This window comes from Prenolepis imparis, unplaced genomic scaffold (assembly GCF_030444845.1).
Source record: "Prenolepis imparis isolate NDT839.2.m4 unplaced genomic scaffold, iyPreImpa1.0 SCAF_11, whole genome shotgun sequence".
Lineage (NCBI taxonomy): Eukaryota > Metazoa > Arthropoda > Insecta > Hymenoptera > Formicidae > Prenolepis > Prenolepis imparis.
In genome coordinates this window covers 15107409-15121679 of record NW_028141169.1, presented here as the reverse complement: position 1 = coordinate 15121679, position 14271 = coordinate 15107409, and the positions used below count along the sequence as shown (strand labels likewise).

The following is a 14271-nucleotide window of genomic DNA, read 5'->3' as shown; positions in this document are numbered from 1 at the left end:
AACTCTGATTTAAAAAATAAGTCTTTACAAAATTAACAGGCACTTATTATAAAGTTTTAAGGGTTTTAGGTGTCAGGAAAAAAGAAAATTCCAATATTTTTAATTTTTTTAACATATTGGAATTTTCGTTTTTCTTGACCCTTTAATACTTCAAATCAGATGCGACTTATTGTTCTTGAAGCTAATGTTTTTAAGAGATGTTAGGACAGATTTTGAATCGGAGAAGATAGTGACTTTGGTAAGTCAAAATTCTATTTTTTAAATAGCTTCCAGGATAGCCATGGCCTCTAAAGAGAAGATTGAGGCATATGATTTGGTTCTATATCTATGTCTGAAGGTGTTATCTAAAGAGGTTATTACAAACCCTGTAAATTCAAGGTCCTTGGTTTTTGAACCATCTGTAAAAATACTGAAAGTCTCCCTGAGCTCAGTTTTGAATAGATCGCAGAAAAGTTGTTGGTTAAAGTTTGAGGATTTGTCAAAGATACCATCTTCTAAATTAATTTGTGGGTGGAAGCAAATGGAATCATACGGCTTTGAAAAACATAAGGGGCGGGAGTCTGTTTCTATTAAGTGAGATATATTTGACAATTCCATAAATTCCTCTAATATATTAGGCGTTTTAATTTTATTTATGATAGTTGGATTTTCCTTAAGTAATTGTAATTCAGTTAGGGTTGGAATAATTGGCTGTTCTTTTTGCGAGATTGTGACAAAGTTTCTGCACAGATAAGTTGAGCGCAGGTTTATTGGAGGCTCTTTAATTTCTGCCAACACAAAGTTTTCAGTTCCATCACGAGCCTTAACGCTTTATATTGGATCCTTTTTAATTTGTTTTTCAGTCTGCCGTTGAGGTCATGGAGAATAAAGATTCCATAGTCAATACGAGCCCTAATTAGAGCAATATATATATTTCTTAATAGCCTTGGGTCAGCTCCCCACTAGGTATATGTAAGACAATTGATAATTTTTAAAGGACATTGACAGCTCTGCCACGTTTTGGAGATCTGTGGCTTCCAATCTAAACTTGGAGTAAATATTAATCCCAGGAAACTTAATTTTGATGAGGGGTCTATTTTTACTTTGTTAATTTCAACGGAGAGGCCGCAAGTGGTCTCAGTTGTCCTGCCCCTTTTGAAAACATAAAATTTAGTCTTTTCCGTAGATAATTCTAGCCCAAGATGAAAGAGGGAGCCATAGATATTGCTTAATGTATCTTCAATATCAAGTTTACTACGAAGCGGCTCTTTTGAGGAGCTGAAAATGGCGATATCATCTGTATATTGTATTATTTTGCATTCTCTAGAAACTCTGTTATCCAGTTCCGCTACGTAGATGTTATATAAAAGTGGGCTCAAGACGCTGCCTTGCGGAAGGCTCTTGAAGGCCCATAGGATTTCATCCAGATCTTCATATCGGCAGTGTACTTGTCTAGAGTGAATCACATTTTAAATAAAGGCCAGAATTCTGTTAGGTAAACCTAAATCAATCATTTTACGCATCAGGATATCTGGGAGGACGTTGTCATAAGCGACTTTTATGTCTAAGAACGCCGCTAGTAATGGTTAGTTTTTTTGGAACGCTAAGAGAATGTTTGTTTGCAAAATAGCAAGATTATGGAACTCTAAGAACCAGTTTAACCTATTCACTAGCATTCTCTCTAGCAGTTTACATAAACAGGAAGTCAGTGAAATCGGGCGGAATTTCAAAGTGTCCCCCTTCTCTTGGGGATAAAGAACACCAAATATTTATTCCATTCTGCTGGAAAAGTGTGGGACTAAAAAATTCTGTTGAATATTTCTAGCAGTAGCCTACTGGCTGAGTAAGGTAATTTAGTAATTATTTTGTAGTCTATCCCATCGAGTCCGGGGCAGGACTTTATTTTTAAATTTTGTGACGCGATCTCCAATTCTAATTCTGAGAAAGGTACATTCAGAGACGACTCACCCTCTTCCCTGGAAAACTCCGTGCGAGCGCCTGGGACCCATGGGGGAAATAAAGACATTTGTTCATTGGTCGTATTTATTGTCTCCCGATTATATTTATTACCCGTTTCAGTGTGATTAAATCTATTTTAAATGCTTTGACTTTTCTCCAAACATATGAGGGATATCCTTTCTCAGACTTTCGCAGAAGTTACGGAAACTTTTTTTAAAAATGTTTCTTAGTCCTATCCTTGTTTTCGCTACATGTTTTTTGTATAATAAAAAATTTTCTCTAGACTTTATCGTTTTGAAGCGATCGAGAGCTTTTTTGCGTTTCGTCACCGCATATATCGCATATATCGCATATATCGCATATATCGCATTCATCATTCTACCACAGACATGGATTGCAGAGCTTGCGATTAGATTTTGTATTTTTATTTTGTTCATTGTTGGAGGTTGATGCCCGATGAAAAGAAACTTGAGAGTTAAGTTTTGAATTAGTGGAGTTTTTTGTCCCTGAAGCTTTTTAAAGATTTTCAATTATTAACGAGGTAAATGATCTGTATAAAGTTTGAATGTCCGGAATGGATAGTAGTTCCTGATTAAGAGTATTAATATCTCTATCTAGCGATGCTGAGAAAGAATTCTAGTCCGTTTTCGTAGAATATAGTTTTCGGAGCCTCTTATGTTTGATTTTCTCCTTTAATACATTTATATTGATAAAGATTGGGAAGTGATCACTCCCCTACGAATCGTTGCCCACAGACCATGCTGTACTTAAACTTAGCGTGGAGCTAACTAAAGACAAATCTAGGATTGAAAAGTAATCCCGCACCCAGTCAAAATAAGTACTAGAGCCGTCATTTAATAATATAATATCCAAATCTGTTATACCCTCCAGAAGGAGATCTATTAAATCATTATACAGATTGAAATCTCCCCCGATAATAACGTTTCCCTTAAAACTAGCAAAGAAACTATTCCATGATCGAGGGTCAATTGTTGAATTATCCGGGAACCTATAGACTGATAAAATCAGAATCTTACCTATATCCGCAAAGACCTCAACTCCACAGATTTCCAGACCACCCTGCATGTCCGGAATATTTTCTACCACCGTATATTTGATGTCTGACCTCACCATAATGAGCACTCCTCCACCCCTACTCCCAATACGGTCGCCTCGAATTACATCAAACCCCCTGAACACAATTTCGTCGCGAAAGTCCAACCAGGTCTCTGAAATAAGAAAAATATCAGTTTCTTTCGAATTCGACAGCAATTCGTTCATTTTGTGTTTGAAGCTCCTTGCATTCCATTGTACTATTCTAAGATTTTTAGTCATAGTTAAGATTAGCAATACCTGTCTTCGGAGAAACTTTTACCCTCGAATCTAAATGTAGCTTAATAGTATTTGATATTCTCTGCACAAGAGTGTCCTGGTCCGGAGCGTCCACAATTTTTCTTAGTAAGTTTTCTAGGTTTTTTGGTATAGGGTGTAACGACGAAGTCATACCGAGGTTTGGTCCCAGCACGCTTCCACGTAGGAAGTCGAACCATTACCCATATTGTCGTCTTGCGTCCGTCGACTGAGTGATGGAAAATTTCTCTGATCCTTGTACGGTAGATTCTTCTGGCTTTCATTTCGTCGTGCTTTTAGTATCGTTCTACGAGCTTCAATATAGGAAATGTTGTCTAGCGCCATAATTTTGTTGATTTCGTTGTTTTCTTTGAACTTCGCGCATTCTCTACTCAGAGTATGGTAATTTTCATTGCAATTTATACTTTGCTTGCAATCTACACGGCTCACTTGTTGAGATAGGGTAATGCGTTCCGCAGTCCAGGGATGACTCTTGTTTTACTTCGCAGCCTTTGCTGGTGTGGCCCAATTTTCCGCACTTGAAACATCTCCTCACTGGAGGAATGTATGGAGTTACGTGTAAGTTTACTCTCCATATCTTTATGCTCCTGGGGAGTTCCTGGCCTTTGAATTCCACAAATCGCCTGCGAATCGATCCATTTTTTGAGCGAGACGGATCTTTTCTTTTCAGCCTGAAGACGTTTACTATCCTCAGTTGCGGGTTTGTCCTTCTCAATGGTGGATGCAATTTCTTTCACAAAAATATCCCCTAGGACGCCTCTTATAACTCCTGTCCGATATATCTTAAATTTTGGAATATGTAATGTTAGGCCTTATTCTTGGCAAAATTTATTGCGAATGGCTGCATTGGCCTCTTGGAATGTGTCGAAGGTGATCTTCCATGTGTTCCAGGAATGATACTCTGCTGTGATCAATTTTACATTCGCTTTAGAGAGGAGCCTTGCTGCCTCTATAACAGTTACCGCCTTAGCTGTTTTCCTGTCGCCTAATTTTCTAGCGTAAACTATAAAGGATCCTTTGTTAAATCGATCATACCAATGGGTATTATCAGAGGATGTATTTCCTGAGTCCGCCTGAGGATTGATAGTGTTCTGGGTTGTGTCTTTCGCAGAGTTTCCTTGTTTCTTAGCCTTTGTTAATAGCTTATGAGACTGCTCGGCTGGAGGCTCTGTACTGGGTTTATCCTTTTGCTTAGCTCTTATTTTCTTTTTTATTTGAACTGTCAGGAGTTTACGTATTAGACGAGTCTTCGGATGTTTCTGATCTTGTCCTTTTAAGGTTACCTGGGCTTTCCATGATGAAGTCCATAATTTTTTCCTAAGACATGTTCGCTGGGAGATTTAACTTAGGTTTCTGTTGACCTTTGTGTAATACTTCATCTTCACTGTATATTAGATCTGAGTCCGAGGACGGGAGAGGAACATCTCTCCCGCCCCGCTGCGTAAAAGTAGGGTTATCTATTACACTGGTCAACAAAATATGATCAATTTCAATTTGTTTTTAAGGAATGAGTATTTTTTTACTAAATTTGGTTGCGCTGAACAAGAATCTGGCCTTGAAAATACTAAATTGGCTCTAGTTTTTAAGCAAAACAGGTTTAAAGGTGCAAAAAACGTGTTTTTGGTCATTTTTGAACACCTGTAGAAAAACAATGGGAGCTCATAGAACCTTCTGCTTGGGATGAAATAAAAGCTTAAATCTTGCCCTTTTAGGCTACGGATCGAAATATTAAGTGCCATTAACTTGAACTACGAGCTATTCATATTTATACAAACTAAATTAAATCGTATTTATAAATAATTCCGATGCTTATACGCGATGTTAAAATAAGTTCCCCTCATATTCACTATAACTACTAGAATGTGTGATACACTGTAAATACAAATCGAAATATTAGGTGCCATTAACTTGAAATACGCGCTACTCGCGTACCACGTGCTATGTGGCACGTGGTACATGGCACGTGGTACGCGAGTAGCGCGTACTTCAAGTTAATGGCACCTAATATTTCAATTTGTATTTACAATGTATCATACATTCTAGTAGTTATAGTGAATATGAGGGGAACTTATTTTAACATCGCGTATAAGGATCGGAATTTTATAAATACGATTTAATTTAGTTTGTATAAATATGAGTTCGTTACGAAAATCTTGTCTTAATCATCCAGATGTATTCTGCTACATTTGTGGTGAATATACTGTAGAAAAACAAAGGCAAAACATTACTGATTTTGTTAAAGAAGCATATCTTACTTATTTTGGTTTCGCGATTAAAAAACAAGATAAGTTTTGGGTTCCCCATAAAGTTTGTAAAATCTGTGTGGAGTCTCTGTGGCATTGGACAACAGGAAAAATACGTAGCTTAAAATTTGGTAAACCTATGATTTGGAAAGAACCGAAAAACCACCACGACGATTGTTATTTTTGCGTTACAAGTGTAAAAGGCATTAATCGCTATAAAAAACGTATATGGAACTATCCTAATTTGGAGTCAGCAAGGCGATCTTTACCACACAGCGAAGACATACCTGTACCACTTTTTACCTCACAACCTGAGCTTCCATTGTCACATTCCGAAGTACTGGAGAACCTACAGTGTACCACGCATGCTAGTGAAGATGAAGGGAACTTATCGACACCACAAAAGTTCACTCAAGAGGAGTTAAATGATTTGGTGAGGGATCTAAATCTGTCAAAAGCAGCGTTTGACTTCTCGCATCCAGATTGAAAGAAAAGAACTGTTTACACCCTCAAGTTAAAGTAACTGCTTATAGAAAAAGAGAGCAAGCGATTCTTCCGTGCTTCAGCGAAAATGAAGAGCTTATTTATTGTAATGACATTTCAGGACTTCTCTTAAAAATGGGTTTGCCTGAATATCGACAAGAAGATTGGCGACTTTTTATTGACAGTAGTAAAAGAAGCTTAAAATGTGTTCTACTGCACAATGGAAATCGCTATGCATCCATTCCAATTGGCCACTCAACGAAACTTCAGGAAAAATATGAAAATATAAAAAAGGTTCTGCAGAAAATTCGTTATCAAGAGCACCAGTGGTCTGTCTGCGTTGATTTAAAGATGGTTAATTTCTTGCTTGGGCAGCAAGGTGGATATACGAAGTATCCTTGTTTCATCTGTCTGTGGGACAGCAGAGCAAAGCAGAATCATTGGACGAAGAAGACATGGCCATTAAGAAAAAACTTGACTGTGGGTACAGCAAACGTCGTGAATGAGCCATTGCTTGATAGAAAAAAAATCATTCTCCCACCACTTCATATTAAGCTAGGGCTCATGAAACAATTTGTGAAAGCCCTAGATAAAAACGGTGAATGTTTTAAATACATTTGTAGATCGTTCCCTGCATTGAATTTGAAAAAATTAATGGCAGGAATTTTTGATGGTCCTCAAATTCGTAAACTGATTAACGATCTGCATTTCACAGAATCTATGACTAATGTTGAAGCTTCTGCCTGGCACAGTTTTGTCTCAGTTGTTAAGAATTTCTTAGGCAACTGTAAAGCAGAAAATTATGAAGAATTGGTGCAAAATATGCTCGTTAATTTTAAAAATTTGGATGCTGCTATGAGCATTAAAGTACACTATCTTCATAGTCACTTAGATAAATTTCCGGAAAACCTTGGTGATTTTAGTGAAGAACAAGGAGAACGATTTCACCAGGACATAAAGTGTAGGGAGCAAAGGTATCAAGGTAGATGGGATAGACACATGATGGCAGACTATTGTTGGAGTCTTCAACGTGATTGCTCTAAAGAGCACAAAAGAAAATCATATAAACGACATTTTTTCGAAACTTAAATTGTTTTATAATAAAATAATTTTCTATCCCTTACACGTTCTTTACTAAAACTAAATACTTTTCAATGCTTTGTTCGTTTAATTTTGTGAAAAAAATTAAATAAAAAATTGTTGCACACAGTAAGCTAACATATTTTAATTTCTAGTTTTCTTGTACTTTTCCTTCCTTTTCTAAGAGAGAGCTTCATCTTGAAAACTAGAGCTAATTTAATAAAACTTTTACTAAATTTAGAATCAACAACAGTAAGTCACTCTCAAATTAATTTGATATCAATGATAAAATAGTTAAAGAGCAGAGAGAACAATGCGCGCGGCCAGAAAAGCATGTGGCGGAATTGGTGTGCACTCGTATAAAAAACTGTTACTGAGTACTCCACATTAATGGCACCTAATATTTCGATCCGTAGCCTAAAAGGTCAAGGTTTAAGCTTTCATTTCATCCTAAGCAGAAGGTTCTACGAGCTCCCGTTGTTTTTCTACATGTGTTCAAAAATGACCAAAAACACGTTTTTTTGCACCTTTAAACCCGTTTTGCTTAAAAACTAGAGCCAATTCATTATTTTCTTTTTCAGATTCGGATTCTATGGGAAAAAACCTATCAGAATCAGTTGCTATTGCCCCGACAAAAAATCCTTGTTGCCCAGTATTATTCTTTTTGTTGTCTTATATTTTCTTACATCAGATTTGAGAGCGGGAAAATATATTTCCGACCTTTCCGAAGTGGAAAACTAAAATCTCTCTCTCACTCTTTAATGACGTGGAACAGTCGAATTTTGAAAATTTTCTAATTAACAAGGGCATTTCTCTTTAAGTGCTTTTTGTTTGCCCGCCAGAACCGCTTTAAAACACAAAGAATGTCAGAATTGTCGGCGCGTTATTAATAAAATTACTAGACTATATATTTTTAATTAAATAACATTTAATTAAGCAAAACAAAATGTACAATACAACAATAGATAAACGAATGAATGTTTTATAGTTAACAATAGGTTTTTGTTTTGTTGTCATGTAAATGTTTAATCAATAAATTAATAAATGAAATGAATAAAAACAGAAGTGAATTTAAATTCTTGAAGTTGGTAAAATGCTGGTAGTTCGTAGAACTGACACAGGAACTCCACAGTACTCTCCTCCCAGCGACGTATAACTACTGTGTGCTACGTTGCGAACTTGACCTTCCTTGGACCAGAGTACGTCCTGAGTCGTTTTTCAAACGTGGTCGAAGTAGCAGGTGTATTCGAAGAAGGAGGAGGTGAAGTGACATCAAGATTAATCTCTTTGGGCATAAATGATGGTTTAAGGGCGTTCCGTAGTGATGTTAACAATTTTACCTGAAAAATGGACAGAGAACAAGTGATCATTAATTCGATTAACAACACGGAAAGGACCCAATACGGAGACTGTAGAGATTTCCTAACAGAATCATCTCGAACCCAAACGTGAGTGCAATCATATAAATTTTTGTGAAAGAAAGATGTCTTCTTATGTTAATGTGCAACGGGTCTTGATTTTATTTGTCTCATGTGAATTCTGTTTTTCAATCAAAATTTCAGGGTCAGAAGGTAAATCCTCTTCAATGAAAAATTCTCCTGGAATTCTCAACGTCGATCCATAAAGCAATTCCGCCGGAGAAGCATTCAAATCTTCCTTGAAGCAGGTGCGAAGTCCAAGCAGAACAGTAGGTAAGATATCAATCCAATTTTTATTTGCATGACACATGATAGCACTTTTTAATGTCCGATGCCATCGTTCCAGAATGCCATTAGAAGCAGGATGATAGGCTGAAGTCCTTATTCGCTCGCAACCTATTAAGTTCGTGAGAGCTTTAAAAAGTGTGGCTTCAAACTGAGGACCTTGATCAATAGTAATAGTATGAGGAGCACCATATCTCGCAACCCAATGTGAATAAAATGCTGTAGATACAGTCTCAGCTGAAATTTCTTTTAAAGGAATTGCTTCGGGCCACCTGGAAAATCTGTCAATCATCGTCAAACAGTAACGAAAATTTTGACGAGGAAGAAGACCAATTAAATCAAGATGTACATGCTGAAATCGTTGCTCTGGAACAGGAATCTTCTGAGGAGCATTCTTGGTATATCTTTGTATCTTAGAACGTTGACAGGGAAAACAAGATCTGGCCCATTCCTTAATATCTTTTCTCATCGATGGGGCATGACGTAAAAATTAATGTAATAAATTTGAACGTGTCCAATCGAGCGGTGTCCAATCGTGCGGTGTCCAATCGTGCCGTGTCCAATCGTGCGGTGTCCAATCCTGCTGTGTCCAATCGTGCAATATGCGTGTCCAATCGTGCAGTGTCCAATCGTGCGGTGTCCAATCGAGCAGTGTCCAATCAAGCAGTGTCCAATAAAACGTGTCCAATAATGCGTGTCCAATCGAGCAGTGTCCAATCGTTACGTGTCCAAACGGGATACGCCCAAGCAATAGTGGCGTTTGTTAGAGAAGGACGAACAAATGTTCATTTCGAAGAGCGTAGCGGTCGTCCAACAATGATAACAAAAGGTTTAATAGAAGAAGTAAATACAAAAATTATTGAAAATCAGCGGTTTACGGTTTCAGAATTGTCTATTCAATTTCTTAAAGCAAACTAAAGAACGAACAGAAAAGCGTACAAAACAACGGTATTACTAACTGGTTGAAGACACAGGCGGCAGACTCTTAAAACAATGGAATTAGGAAGCTGTGGACGATATCAAAAATGAATAAAAGTCGTGGGTTGTACATCTTTTAATATGTTTGAGAGCTTTTTGTTAATGAAATATAGTTCACGATACACGAAGACGCGATTAAATTTATTGGACTAGATCCGTTAATTGTGCATTATTAGACTAGAAAACAATTTGCTTTGTACGAAAAATATTATATGACATGTATTGATGCCACTGGGTCTTTAATAAAAAAAATTAAACTACCAAATGGCGAATTATGTTCACACATATATTTATATCAAGCAGTTGCACAAATTGGTGAAAACACCAATTTTTCAAATAATTTCCGCATCACCAAATACAAATACAATAATATTTTGGTTGCAAGAATTTTTACGGACCGGTGCTATGTAAAACTCGTCATTTCCACCTCCTAAAGAAGTAGTTACCGACTTTGACAAAACCTTGCTTGGAGCTAATGCAAGAGCATTTGCGAAATCTAGTACATTGCATGATTATTTATCTACGTGTTTTGCTTTAATAACTGGTGCAAAATTAACTATATCATCCTGTCTTTTACGGCTAGATGTATATCATTTTATGAATATGATTGCTAGGTGGAACTGTTTTTCTGGTAAATCGTCTATAGTAAGATCATTTTTTATACGTGCAATGGCAGTTTTAAGAATGCAAAAGACATTTCACGAATTTGAAGAAGTTGCCCGTAATATTTTAACTATCGCGATAAGTCCTTATCAAACGTCTAACAGTTTGACAGCGAGAGCACGAAACAGTTTAACGTTACTCATACAAGGTGATACAGATGCAGGATTGGGTAGTGTCTAGTTAAAAAAATAAAAGTTAAGTTAAAAAGTAAATAATTTTAACTTAACTTATTGTTAGTTATAGAAGGAGGTTTGTATTGACGACCAAAAACTGGACTAATTTGAATTCATTTATTTGGATAAAATTCATAACGTTTCGACCTTAGGTTTAGGTCATTATCAAATGTGAACTGAAACAGTTATTACAATATTTTAAACATACAATATTATGGCATGGTTCGACATCACTTCGTGTATCACTTTACCTTATATAAAGCACTTCAGTGAAAACATAAAATATTCCCTTCTTAAAGTAGGCTTAAATGTAGTATATTCGATCCCGAAGAAATTAAATTCTATTATTAAACGCGGTAAAGATAAGATCCCAAAATTAAAGAAAACTGAAGTCGTATACAAGATCAATTGTAAAGAGTGTGAAGTTTCATATATTGGACAAACTAAGAGACATCTCAATACCCGCCTAAAAGAACATAAAAATAATATAAAATTGCATGAGAGCAATTATTCAGTAGTGAGTAAACATAGAGTTGAATTTAATCACGATTTCGATTGGGATAACCCGATTATTTTGCATAATGAAAAACACACCAGAAAAAGAGAAATAGCTGAGATGTTTTATATAAAAAAGTTTAATAATACCCTTAACCTACATAGAGACACAGAGAATTTAAACATTATATACGATAAGGTTATTAAAGTCGTTTAATGTTTGTTGCTTTAGGACTTAAATATTCACAGTTACGGATTAGTCACATGTCATAAGACACACGTATTATATTTATTATTAACCATCCTTACATCGCATATACCATTTATATAATGGCATTTCATTTGACACCGTAATTAATACATCTGACTGTAAGTTCGTCTATACTTTTGTATCCAATCATAACCATGCCATAATATTGTATGTTTAAAATATTGTAATAACTGTTTTAGTTCACATTTGATAATAACCTAAACCTTTTTTTTTTTATTTTTTTTTCATTTTTTTATTTTGCGCTGGGAAAACCTCATGGTACCACTCACTCCCCGGGTAGGGGATGAGGGTTATGTGGGACTCCTTGTCCCCCATCGTCGATCCACGTATGGATCGGCGGTGGGGTCCAAGACCTACCGCACTAAAACCACAGCGGGTGCCTTCGCTGGCGCTTATGGGGATGGTAAGGAACTGCCGTAGCATTACTTCTTACCATCCCCTGGCTCTACCTTCTTAGGGGAGCATCCTCCCCGAAAGGAAGATACTCCCCCCCGCGAATGTTCTTGCGGTCCTTCCCGGTTGCGGCGCAGGGGGGCACCACTCCCACGCCGCGCCCTCCCACAGAGTTTGGGGGGCGGGGTCACGGCTCGAGTCGCCACCCCGCGCTCCCGGAACGGGGCTCCCTCTCCCTCCCTAAAGGGAGATTCGGCCGACGTTCCGGGAGCTCTTCTCCTGAGAGTTCCCCCCAGAAGAGGGGGAACCCTCCCGCAGGCAGTGGTGCCCTCCCACCGGCGCTCTAAGGCACCGGTGAGAGGACCGCCCCTGCCGCGTCCCTTCCAGGGAAGGATCACGTGCAATGGGGCTCGGTGTATCTGAGCCCCTGTGATCCCCCCGTGCCCCCAGGCCGTGGTTCCCTCCCTTTACGGGATTCGACCATCGGCCCGGGGGCACTGCCGAGGCCCTTTCCTAGGGGAGGAACTCGGCAGGGGCGGGGGCGGATGCCACCCGACTCCCGGCCGCAAGGCTTACGCCGTGCGGCCGCCAGCCAGGCGACACCCGTCCCCGCCCTCCTCCTAGGGCTGCTTTCTTCATAATCCCGGGCGAGGGGGGGCACCGCGCCCCTCGACCAACCGCTCCGCCCCAGAGGGGCCACCCTCTCTCACTTCACGGGCGAGGGGGGCACCGCGCCCCTCGCCCGTCTTCCCACCGAGTCAGTTCCCCCAAGGGGGGACTTATCTGGGCGGACGCCTCCTTCTCCTTCTGTTGGGTCTTGGGGGACGTCCGCCCACTCCTCCTCCGTTTCCGCCGTTTTGAGAGTCTTGCCTCTCTCTCTCGTTCCCTCTCCGCCACCTCCTTTGTCAACATTACAGCGTTGCAAAAGGAGGTGACGGAGTCCCAATTTTCCTTGCTCTCCAGCATCGCTTTCACGATGCTTGGCGATAATTTGTCGCTCTCCAGCATCGTGAAAGCGATGCTGGAGAGCGACAAATTATCGCCAACCTTATTCTTTAGGACACGGCGCTCACCCTCGAACGCGCTACAATGTTCGAGGGTGTGTTGCGCCGTGTCCTCCTCCTCTTCACAATGGCAGCAGCCCGCCGTGCGCGCCCTTCTTATCCTACACAGGTACTCTTGAAAGCATCCATGGCCTGTGAGCACCTGTGTAGTTCTGAATGACGTCTCGCCGTGAGCCCTCTCCACCCATTTTTCTAAGTATGGGCCCACGGCCCCGACGACGCGTGCCCCCGAGTGCGTTGGGGGCACATTGGAGAGGTAGTTCTTCCACCTCTCCGTCATGCGTCGTCGGGCCCAGAGTTTCACCTTGTCTCTCGCCCCAGCTGAGAGTCTAACGCCCCTCCCACGGAGCTCCCTTCCTCGGATGTACGCCTCTTCGTACATCTTTGCTTTGAGCTCCATGGGCGGCATCCCAGCCAGGGTGATTGCCGCCGCATGGGACACCGTCCGATAGCCGCGGATGGCCACCTTCCTCTGGGTACGCCTGAGCGTATCCCGAATTTTTTTGTGGCCATCGCCGCATCCGCCCAAACCGGGGCCCCGTACAGGGCCACCGAATTCACGATGCCCGCATACAGGCGGCGCACTTGACCGTCCGGCCCTCCCAAGTTGGGCAGCAGGTGACAAAGCGCGCCTGCTACCCCTTCTACTTTTTTCGCTAGACGGTCGAAGTGCCCGGTAAAACTCCAGGTACCGTCCAGATATAGACCCAAGTACTTAAGGTCTTTTCCTAGCTGGACGGAGACATCGTTTACTACGACATGGGCTCTTGGCGGTACTCCTTTTTTTGTTTTTCGAGTGCCGTCATGGATGAATAGCGCCTCCGTTTTTTGAGGCGCTATTTTTAAGCCCATGTCGCTTATCGCGCGCACGGCGCATGCCACTGCCACGTTCGCGATATTTATCGCTTCCTGCCAGCCCTTCCCCCCGGCTAGTACTAGTGTGTCGTCTGCTATGCAGACGACACTACAGCCGGGGGGAAGTGCCGACCGGAGGACTCTGTCATAGGCGAGGTCCCACAGCAGGGGGCCAAGAACAGACCCCTGTGGGACCCCGCAAAACATCTCCCTCCTGTATTCCGTGCCATTCCTGTCCCGGAACATTATTCGCCTATGTGCGAAATAACTCCTAATTACCCCCATGAAGTAACCGGGGACGCGATGGTGAATCATCGCGTCCCCGATCCTGTCCCAGGGCAGGGTGTTGAACGCATTTACAATGTCTAACGATACCGCGACAACAACCCTGCCCTCTTCTATCTGGGATTCCGCGAGGGACCTCACCCGACGTATGGCGTCGATGGTGGATCTTCCCTCGCGGAACCCGTATTGTTCCTCATGGAGGTATATTCCGTCCCGGGACAGATGCCCGACGAGGCGGTCTACTATTATTCTTTCGAACAGTTTACCCGCCTCGTC

General features: G+C 40.6%; 1 protein-coding gene across 1 annotated transcript; it reads right to left on the bottom strand.

Annotated features, from left to right (window-relative positions):
* Positions 1 to 8281: 8281 nt before the first annotated feature.
* On the bottom strand, positions 8282 to 13707 carry LOC145943216 (uncharacterized). The gene is made up of 3 exons (XM_083050695.1): positions 13400 to 13707; positions 12707 to 13337; positions 8282 to 8455 (listed from the first exon to the last, which is right to left on the bottom strand). Exons 1-3 carry the CDS (start codon positions 13705 to 13707, stop codon positions 8282 to 8284), a joined length of 1113 nt encoding a protein of 370 aa, XP_082906821.1.
* Positions 13708 to 14271: the final 564 nt, after the last annotated feature.